This window comes from Ursus maritimus, unplaced genomic scaffold, assembly GCF_017311325.1.
Source record: "Ursus maritimus isolate PB19 unplaced genomic scaffold, ASM1731132v1 scaffold_23, whole genome shotgun sequence".
Classification (NCBI taxonomy): Eukaryota; Metazoa; Chordata; class Mammalia; order Carnivora; family Ursidae; genus Ursus; species Ursus maritimus.
In genome coordinates, this window is record NW_024424786.1 from 36,263,603 (window position 1) to 36,273,840 (window position 10,238).

General features: G+C 42.7%; 1 protein-coding gene and 1 long non-coding RNA gene across 4 annotated transcripts; one reads left to right on the top strand and one right to left on the bottom strand.

Annotated features, from left to right (window-relative positions):
* Positions 1 to 226: 226 nt before the first annotated feature.
* Positions 227 to 4,866, top strand: LOC103661316 (membrane-spanning 4-domains subfamily A member 4A-like). Of its 2 annotated transcripts, XM_008689030.2 has the most exons (7): positions 227 to 726; positions 1,204 to 1,366; positions 1,792 to 1,923; positions 2,140 to 2,196; positions 2,603 to 2,734; positions 4,068 to 4,166; positions 4,610 to 4,866. In XM_008689030.2, exons 1-7 carry the CDS (start codon positions 719 to 721, stop codon positions 4,685 to 4,687), a joined length of 669 nt encoding a protein of 222 aa, XP_008687252.2. In that variant the 5' UTR covers positions 227 to 718; the 3' UTR covers positions 4,688 to 4,866. The 2 variants fall into 2 exon arrangements, with proteins under 2 accessions (XP_008687252.2, XP_040495100.1); XM_040639166.1 differs by having other exon boundaries at positions 227 to 1,366.
* On the bottom strand, positions 3,579 to 9,571 carry LOC103661315. Of its 2 annotated transcripts, XR_005837136.1 has the most exons (4): positions 9,315 to 9,571; positions 9,106 to 9,204; positions 4,626 to 4,822; positions 3,579 to 3,920 (listed from the first exon to the last, which is right to left on the bottom strand). It is a non-coding gene; the product is annotated as an uncharacterized LOC103661315 (long non-coding RNA). The 2 variants fall into 2 exon arrangements; XR_005837137.1 differs by lacking the exon at positions 4,626 to 4,822.
* Between the last annotated feature and the right edge of the window lie 667 nt (positions 9,572 to 10,238).

Consider the following 10,238-nt stretch of genomic DNA (forward strand, 5'->3'; position numbering starts at 1 on the left):
CTTTGTGAGAGAGATACAATCTACATGAACGATCACTGTCCTTCACGGGCACATATGCCATGAATAACTAGGAAATACTTCTTGTGGTGCATCAGGCTAGAATTAGATGGAAGAACAGCACCACTTTTATTTAGTGAAGTGGGTATGCCCTGGGTTACAAGTCCAGAAAATTCACATAGATTATGTTAAAAATTTCCACTACACAAGAAAGTTTAATATGGAAAGTGTATTGCATAGTTAAAAATGTATTGTAATAAAATCAACTTCACTGATCATATAAAATAACGTAAGATAGCATTAATGAAAACAAGGGCTTCAGGAAATCTTTGGTTTATGAAAACTTATAAAAATCAGGGTAGCATGGGCCCAAATAGGTGAGGATGTGGCATGCACCGACTTCTGCACAGAACTCAGGAGGAACGCAGCAGTGGGGAGGAGCTGGTGTTGAGAACATGTGTGAGCTTTGATAAAGTCCTTAGTGCATGGGAAGTGGAGTCAGATTATTATCTTAAGGATATGTTACCAAGATGAAGAACATCACAGATACTCATCTGGCAGGTTGAATGAGATAAGTCACAGGAAACAAATGGCCAACACAGGACTCTGGGCAATGTTTTCTTCACACATCATACATCAGAGCAGGCCATTGTCTTTGAACACTGTAAGTTAGAGACCACACACCAGAAGGGACAATAACCCATTTGTGTGTACTGAGAATATGCAAAGGTAGGAAGAAATCTTTTCTCATCTTAACCCCGTGCTTTGTCTCCGAGAAGGCATCTAAGTGGGAGGGATACAAGTGCCTAGACTATGGGGGTCTCTATAAGTTGAGCTAGAGGAAATTTGTAAATGGAAAACTCTTGTTTGAAATCTTGCTGTGAATGGGCAGTTGCTTTTGCTCCTGAAAGATGAGGGGGAAAGGTAAATATCTGGGTTTCAGTCTTACAGGGCTGCAGTCCCTGCTTTAAGATCAATAGCTGTGTGTACATTGCTGAGGATAGGAAGCTGTAATTCAATCTAGATTTATCTGCTTGGGTAGGTATGGGAAAAATCTGGGTTATGCCTTGATCCATACATGGAAGTAAAATGTGGTACATTTCCCAGAGACACGAAATCCCCTGCCATTGGATTTTGCTATTGAACAAGGAAAATATTTAAATGTGAATCTATGCTGAGAAGTGTTTTCTTTCCTGGTGTGAACAGCCACGCAGGGACATTGCAGGCAGAGACAGCCCAGGACGACACGATAAACCTTCCTGAGAATGAGAGTATAACCCAACTGCGTCGGCTGGGTACCTGGGTTTTACCCTCCCAGCAGCAGAAGAGTCTGCTGCTCTTCCTGAAGGGACAGCCCCAGGTCCCAGGGGTGAGTGGGCACATGATCTGAGCACAGGCTGTGGGGAGAGGAACAATTCCTGAGTTGGGACTGGGATTTCCTCACGGCTCTCCAATTCTCTAGATCATTGACTGTGATGGACTGAGTGGAGCCATCCTGAACGGCACAAACCTTATAGATTCAAGAAGTGGAAAGAAATGTTGTGAAGCTGTCCATCACTGGAATTTTAAAAATTGTCTCTACTTAGGTAGCAATTACATGAAAAAAGAGTTTTAGGCTAATGTCAATGTCCTGCATTGGACGGGGAAAAAGACTTGATAGGTAGACTGTTAACTTCCTGGGAGGTCATCTCAGGATTGGGGTCTCAGAGGTGAGAGAGAAGTTAACGTGCACTGATTTGCGAGAGAATCTCCGTCCTGAGAAGCTGCCCCTCAAGGATGTCTTTTACCCTCCAGGTGGCTCAGATCCTCACTGGGCTGTTAACACTGTGCCTGGGTGTGACAATCAGTCCTTTTTCTCCATACGACTATGGACATCGACGTTGCATGATCACTAACATAGGCTATCATGTATGGGGTTCCTTCTCCGTGAGTATTAGATTGTTCCAGTGTTTGCAATTTTTCCGGTATCTGCAATACCTTCACCTTTCTCTCTCAAAAATCCATGCACTGCTGTTTAGGTCCTAAGCGTGGGCTGACTGTTTGGGTAGATAATATTGGCAGGGGAATGGGGGGCGCCAGGAGGATGTTGTAAGGATGGGAGTGCAGGTACAAGCTCTGAGTAGGTTCTCTCTCTTTGGTCAGTTCCTCATTTCTGGAGCACTGTCCGTTGCTGCTGGACGGAAAGTAACCAAGTGTCTGGTAAGTGTCTCATTGTTGAGGCTCGGGTAGGTCTAGTGAAACAGGGACTTGTTCAGCTACAAGGCTAAGGCACATACCAAAACCTGCTTGTTCTCTAAAGAAGGACCCTACAAATGTTTGGGCGGGTTGTCCCTAGAAGTGGTTCCTCCATGACACGTAGGCAAGAATGAAGGGCTTAGTGCTGTTGTCTGACTTTCCATGGGCAACATGCTCCCTGTGCCTGAGCCTGAGGCAGACAAAGCTGCAACTATGCCGGAGGGTCCATCCTTCTTCCTTAGACTGGGGAAGATCCCCAAGTAAATTCCCAAACTCAACTCAGAGCTGCTGAATGGCCCTGACCAACAAGTCTAACACAGGAAGAACAGGAGAAGGGTTTGCAACAGCTTATCTCTCTCATTCTTTTTAGATCCGAGGCAGCCTGGGAATGAAAACGGTCAGTGCTATTGTAGCAGGGTTTGGCACAAGTATGATCATTCTTGAAGAACTAGTCATGTATGGAAGTAGGATATGGAGGTCTTCCAGGGAAAGTTTATTTATAGTAAGTATATCCTGTCTTCATCATGGAAATCTGTAAACTGGTTTTGTCTGAATTTTCCTCTGTAAATTCTCACCATGGAACTGACCGCAGCCATTGGTTACGTAGATGCTGGACACCCTCCTGAAGGCGAAGGGATCTAGGCCTTTGCATCTTGCCAGGAGCACTGAGCAAAAAAAGTTAGCTTTTCGATACCATTCAGGTCTGAAGGCCCTGATGTGTGGTCGGTGAGTGGAAAATTCTGTAAGAACTCAGTTCTCGGAGGGGCAGTTTTCTTGTGATTTTAAAAACTATCTGAGGAGGAAAAGGAAAACTGGTGTTCTGCGTGCTCCATGATGTTCAGGGATTCTGAGCAACCAACTGAAGGGACGGGGGAGTGTGCGTTCATATTCTCAAATGCATGGGCAACCAGAGTGAGGGAGAAGTTCACGGGGTTAACTGCAGGCTGCTCTAAGACACAGCTGCTGAAAGACCAAAGGAGCTGTGTAAGCCAAGAAGTCAACACCGGTCATGAGAGGTGGGGAGGAGACAGGCAAACAAACAAAAGCCAGTATGGACAGGCCTGGGCTTACCTGACATTCTTGAGCCTGTGAGGAAAAGAGGAGCATTTTCTTTTTTAATATAATGTTAGTCACCATACAGTACATCCTTAGTTTTTGATGTAGTGTTCCATGATTCATTGTTTGCATATAACACCAGTGCTCCGTGCAATACGTGCCCTCCTTAATACCAGTCACCAGGCTAGCCCATTCCCCCACTCTCCTCCCCTCTGAAGCCCTCAGTTTGTTTCCTGGAGTCCATAGTCTCTCATGGTTCATTTCCCCCTCCGTTTCCCCCCCTTCATTTCCCCCTTCCTTCTCCAAACGATCTCCCTACTATTCCTTATGTTCCACAAATAAGTGAAACCATATGATAATTGCCTTTCTCTGCTTGACTTATCTCACTTAGCATAATCTCCTCCAGTCCCATCCACGTCAGTGCAAATGTTGGGCAATCAGTCTTTCTGACAACAGAGTAATATTCCATTGCACATATGAACCACATCTTCTTAATCCATTCGTCTGTTGAAGGGCATCTCGGCTCCTTCCACAATTTGGTTATTGTGGACATTGCTGCTATGAATTCTAATAATATCCATTCTCGAGTTGTTAATTTGGTATATTTGAATTGGGAGAAAATTCAGGAATTCCTGTTAAAGAAAAGGGTTCATGTTGTAAGTAGATGAACTAGCCCCAGATGTGAAATTTGGCCAACAGCTTCTGCCCGATTCTTTCCTCTCCCAACACCCGCTTTTCTGTCTTCTATAACCTGTGGGGATTTTCCGTGTGTTTGACAGGGCATGCTAACTGGAATGCTGTTTCTCTCTCTGGCGGAAGGCTGCATCGCTTTGTCCCTCTCTATATTTGCATGCAGGGTGGCCTGTTCTGTCAACAAGGTGAGTACTCTGGGTCTTTATGGGGTCTTTCTCTCTCTCTCTCTCTCTCTCTGTGTGTATGTGTGTATGTGTTTGTGTGTGTCCCCTTTTTGTGGGGCAGATTAGGAAAAGAAAGGGGAGAAATGCTGTTTCATAGAGAAATCTTTATCATCTTTGAAGGAGGTAGCGCAGGTGGAGATGGGGGGAAATGGCCAACCACACTCAGCCAAAGAACTGTCCCTAGACGCTGAAGAGTCCTCTTTTTCTGGTATGAAGGTCATTTCTGGTATTGTTGAAGAGGTGTAAGGAGAGGAGGGTTAAAACAAGAATGGGAACATAGACCCACCAGGTGTCAGGATTCTGAAGGAAGGTGCTGAGCAGCCATATTGCTCCTAAGCATATGGGACAACGACGTCCCCCCCAACTGTAGACTACAAGAATCTAACGTTCTGATTTTTCCACAGGTGGTGGTTTTCTTACCAAATAACAACGGCCCCTCAGTAGTCTCTCCTGAACACGTGTATGATGAGGTCGCATTTTAGTAGATCGCAGTGGTTCGGCATTTCCAATCAGTTTGATCTATTTATTCTCCCTCATTTAACTGTTTATCACATACAACTAAGACTGTGAGAATACATGTGTCTGACTCTTCTTAAGTTTATATACTTGCGATCCATCTGTGACAAAACACAGGATAATAAAGACTTATTTTATTTGCTAATGAGGATTATTCTTTTGATTTCCCACCATACATTTACCAACTTTCCAAGGAATCATACAACAGTGTTATTCTAAGGTCCCCAGATTTGCATAAACAGAAATAAGTTGCTTGATTTGGATTTTCTTGTACCGGTCTGTGTTGTGCCAAATCTTTCACAGGAGAAAAAGAAATGCGAAATGCATGTCAGTTATTTCTCATTCCAACAGCTCTGTGTGTCCCTATTTTTTCTTTCTTTCTTTCTTTCTTTCTTTCTTTCTTTCTTTCTTTCTTTCTTTCTTTCTTTCTTTCTTCCTTCCTTCCTTCCTTCCTTCCTTCTTTCTTTCTTTCTTTCTTTCTTCCTTCCTTCCTTCCTTCCTTCCTTCTTTCTTTCTTCCTTCCTTCCTTCCTTCCTTCCTTCCTTCCTTCCTTCCTTCCTTTCTTTCTTTCTTTCTTTCTTTCTTTCTTTCTTTCTTTCTTTCTTTCTTTCAGATTCTGCCCCTCTGGCTGAAGAGCCAGGATATTTCTACTACCAATGAATTCTTAGTCAGTGTCAAGCAAGATAAAACCTGTGTTTTTCTTCCTGGGTTCCTTGATAACACTCTCAGACACAGGCATTTTGGTATTCAGAATAACAGCCCCACAAAACTCATTAGATCCTGATTCCTAAAACGATTAAATATATTACATGGCAAATGGGAGTCAAACATTGCAAAAAGAATTAAGATTGCTAATTCTGGACTTTCTCTCAGGCCCAATATAATCATATGGGTTCTAAAAGTAGAGAACTTTTCCCAGTTGTGGTCATGGAAGTGGTGTGACAAAGGAAAGAAGAGTCAGAGATGCAACATGACAAGGGCCTGACCCACCATTGCTGGCTTCGAAGGGGCTGGAGCCAGGGAATGTGATTATATTGGGCCTGAGAGACAATTCAGGAGAATCTCCCTATTTTATTTTATTTTATTTTATTTTATTTTATTTTATTTTATTTTATTTTATTATCTTTTTAATTTAATTTAATTAAAAAAAATTTTTTTAGAGAGAGAAAATGTGAGTTGGGGGGAGAGGAATGAAGGGAGAGAGAGAATCTTAAGTGGGCTCCAGGCCCAGCACATAGTCTGACACGACTCAATCTCACAATGCTGAGATCATGACCTCAACCAAAATCAAGAGTCAGACGCTTAACTGACTGGGCCACCCAGTGCCCCTCTCCCTATTTTAAAGTCAGATGTAAACAATCCTTTAAGAAGCAATCCTTACTCATCCTGTTTGAGGAGCCATTGGCTTTCCTTCTAGTTAATAAATTACAGATGATATAGATGTAGGCTGGGGAAAACATAATCATTTAAATCAATGATGCTGGACCAAGAGTGTTAAGTGAACTTAGGAGGGAGAAAAGGTAAAATTAGACTCATAATTCACATCATATAAAAGGCAATTCCACATGAATAATGGATTTAGAAAAGAAAATCATCACAAAGTCTAGAAGGCAGTATAGAATGATATATTACTATGTTGAGGCACAGAAAAATTTCTCAGACAAGATGCTTAAAACTTGCCTGAAAGTATGTTTTATACAGTTGTTGCAAAATTAATTTTTCAATGAAAAAGAAACATAAAGAGAGTGAAAAATCAAGAAGTAACTTTCTAAGGCATAACTGCAACACACAAAGCATCAACAGGATTAATGTGCAGAATCTTTTTTTAAAAAAGATTTTATTTATCAATTTGAGAGAGAAAGTGAGAGAGAGCATGAGCAGGGTAGTTGATGGGTGGTGGGGAAGGGTAGAGGGAGAGGGAGAAGCAGACTACCTGCTGAGCAGGGACCCCAATGTGGGGCTCCATCTCCCCATGACCCTTGGATCATGATCTGAGCCAAAGACAGATGCTTCACTGACTGAGCCACCCAGGCACCCCTAATGTGCAGAATCTTTACAGACTGCAACAAGTCAATTTTTTCAGAAAGACATAGAAAAGGACAAAAAATATTAACAGGGACTTCATAGAAGAGGACACGCCGATAACAAAGAAGCACAAGAAAATCCACCTTATCAGTCTTCAGGGAAATGTAAATTAAGTCCATGGTGGGTGCACAACTTCCTGCCAAGTAGGGAATCTGATAACACCAGCTGTTGGCTAAGATGTAGATTAATGTGAAAATTTACTCTTATTTTGTAGGAGGCATTTGATTTAAAAAACACTTTGGAAAACAATTTTAAGTTTTCTCATAAAGTTACATACCATATTTTCCAAAGAACTAGTTCTTGCCCTCCTAGGTATAGACCCAAGGGTATACTTTTTTTTTTTTAAGATTTCATCTATTTATTTGAAAGAGAGAGAGTGAGAGAGAGAAAGGACAAGAGGGGGGAGGGTCAGAAGAAGAGGCAGACTCCCCGCTGAGCAAGGAGCCCGACGTGGAGCTTGGTCCCTGGACTCCGGGATCATGACCTGAGCAGAAGGCAGATGCTAACCGACTGAGCCACACAGGCGCCCCCCAAGGGTATACTTGCACACATGTAGATTAGGACTCAGGCACCAAAAAGAATTTTTTTTTTAAAGACTTCATTTATTTATTTAAGAGAGAGGAGAAACTGCGAGCTGGAGGGAGAGGGAGAGAGAATCTGAAGCCCAACACTGAGCACAGAGCCCAACGGGGAACTCGATCTAATGATCGCAAGGTCATGACCTGAGTTGAAACCAAGAGTTGGCCACTTAACCGACTGAGCCACCCAGGGCTCCACTGAAAGGTATTTTAAAGCAAAGATGGTGTTAGCAAACATTGAAATAATGCAATCATCCATCTACAGTGTGATGGATAAAAAATACACACACACACACACATACCCACATACAGAGAGAGAGAGAGGAGAGTATGTATTCACTTAGGAACATTACAAAGCAGTGAAAATTAATGAACCACAACTCCATGTGGCAACCTCAATGAGCCTATTATGAAGTGAGGAAGAGGAAGGACACCAAGTGGACCAAAGAGGGATATGCCAGTCAGAGGAAGTAGAGTAATGGTGCATATGGTCTATCATCATGGGGAGATGCTCAGACCAAGGAGAGAGGGGATTCTGATTATTTCTGAAAATGATAATTAGGCCTAAACAATAATTAACATTTGAGATTTCTTCATTATTTTTCTTTTTTGTTTTGTTTCCATTTTCTTTGGTTAATTCAGTTATAAGAATCTTTTTCTTTAAAAGTTTTTTAAAAAGATTTTATTTATTTATTTGAGAGAGAGAGAGAGAGACAGAGACAGCAACAGAGAGCAGAAGCAGGGAGGAGAGGGAGAAGCAGGCTCCCCGCTGAAGAGGGGAGCCCAACGCGAGGCTCCATTGCAGGACTCTGGGATCATGACATGAGCCAAAGGCAGATGCTTAACCGACTGAGCCACCTAGGTGCCCCAAGAATCTTTTTCTTTAAACCACCAGCCCATGATCTTTATGAGAATGAATGTGGATATTTGCAGTACCCCCTCCTTAAATGCTTCAGTTCATATTTCATTAGCATAAAGCATGTCAGAAAGGGTTCTCTATTTCCTATGAAAACTAGTGTTATTTTGTGAAGCATAGTGCATGGACGGAGTCTCCCACAATAGATAGAGTCAGGTTTGAACTATGGCCAAACCAGTTATGAGTGATGTGACCTACAGCAGATCTTGTCTTTGCTAAGCCTGAATTCCCCATCTATAGAAGAGGGGTAGCTCTTAGGGGGTGTGCTATGGCTGGAGGGTTGCTTTCTCTTCTAAAGTGTTGCCTTCCATGGGGAGGGAGCTCCACCAGAACAACACTTCTGGCCTCTTTTTCATCCGTCTCTTCCTACTTGCACAGAAAGGAGGAAGCGGTGTGGTACATTTGGAAGGAGGGACGAAGTGTAGAGGGTCACTGCTCCCTCTGGAAGAACTGCCTGGTTGCAAAGCTTAGAAAGGTAGTACTAGCCTCGTGTGGGTCCATCCTTGCCATGACTTTGCATGGTTGTGTCATTCTGAGACCCACCTTTGGGAATCTAGAAGCCACCAGTTATAAGCCACATCTACTGGTATCAGACTTACTGGTCTTCTTCTGTTTTACTCTATGATTTTCTAAGAGGTTAGAAACATGTTGAAGGAAGATAAATAATATTTACTGTGTGTCCCTCAAATCTCAATACTTTGTGTTTAAGTCAGGGCCACTAAAAAGAGAATAAACCTAATATTTTGGGTCACAGAATAATGCACACAAATCGAAACATCTCACTGGGGCATGGAGGATGGACTACCTTTCCGTTGTCTTATAGAGGGGCCTTGCAGGGTGTCTACTTTGACAGTCATTTAGCTCATAATAGCATGGTCCCTTGGTGAACAGTTATATCTGTAAACTATGAAAGAAGCAATAGGATATATTTATAACTCTTTCTTTATCTATCTATGTATCTATCTATCTAGCAAGAGAGGAGAAAGAGATATTTACTTTAAAGAATTGACTCACATAATTATGGAGGCTGGCAAACTCAAAATCTGCAGGGTGGGCCCGCAGCTCGAGACCCAGCCCAGGGAAGAGCTGATGTTGCATTTTGAGTCCAGAAGCAGTCTGCTTGCAGAATTCCCTCTTTCTCTTGGGAAGTCAGTCTTTTTTCTTTTAAGGCATTCAACTGCTTAGATGAGAGAGTTGTTTTTTGCTGTTGCTGCTGTTGCTTAATTCAGAGGTCTCTGACGGCAAGGAATCATGACCGGAAGGCATGAGACTACCCACACTCAGAGATCCTAGTTTTTAATACGGGTACATTGACTGGGTGGAGCTATTTCCTTCGACGAGAGGAGCAAGTATGTTTTGAGAGTGGGAAGGAAGGGTGCCAGTGGGTAATTTTGCACCAGAATTACAGATGGCAGAGGAAACTAGCTCTTGCCCAGAATCTATCTTGCTCTCCATTCTGGACATGGAGTTTAACTGTACGTTTTAGCATTGGATGCTGGTAGTTCTATATCATGACCACATTCTGGAACATTACTGACAGTGAAGCACGCCAGGCCGGGCACCAGGACTTTCACGGGGACCCTCCTTTGTTGTGCCTTCCGTACAGTTTGCTACACATTCATACACGGTTCTAAAGGAATGACAGACCAGGCGGGAGTCAGGGTCACCAGATCACAGCCTGGGGGAACGCTGCCTCTGGCCAGGGGCTCCCAATGTGAGTTATTATGCCTGAGAAATGAATTTCTATTATATGTAAGGTGTTAGACTTCCGTATGTCTGTTTCAGGGTCTATCCCCATCACACCAGTTTCTACGTTCTGTATGTGTTGCACAAAGCACTTAACTTCTCTGGATTTCATTTTCCTAATTGGTAAAAGGTTGTTTACAGGCACTGTCCTCAAATAAGGGTTGTGAGGATTAAATAATTTAATAGATTTAA

Excerpts from the sequence above, each read along its gene's own strand:
- LOC103661316 (XM_040639166.1), top strand. The coding sequence starts at position 1,169 with ATGCTGAGAAGTGTTTTCTTTCCTGGTGTGAACAGCCACGCAGGGACA. Across the intron at positions 1,924-2,139 it reads ATGTATGGGGTTCCTTCTCC|TTCCTCATTTCTGGAGCACT; the intron begins GTGAGTATTAGA and ends CTCTTTGGTCAG. Across the intron at positions 4,167-4,609 it reads TGGCCTGTTCTGTCAACAAG|GTGGTGGTTTTCTTACCAAA; the intron begins GTGAGTACTCTG and ends ATTTTTCCACAG.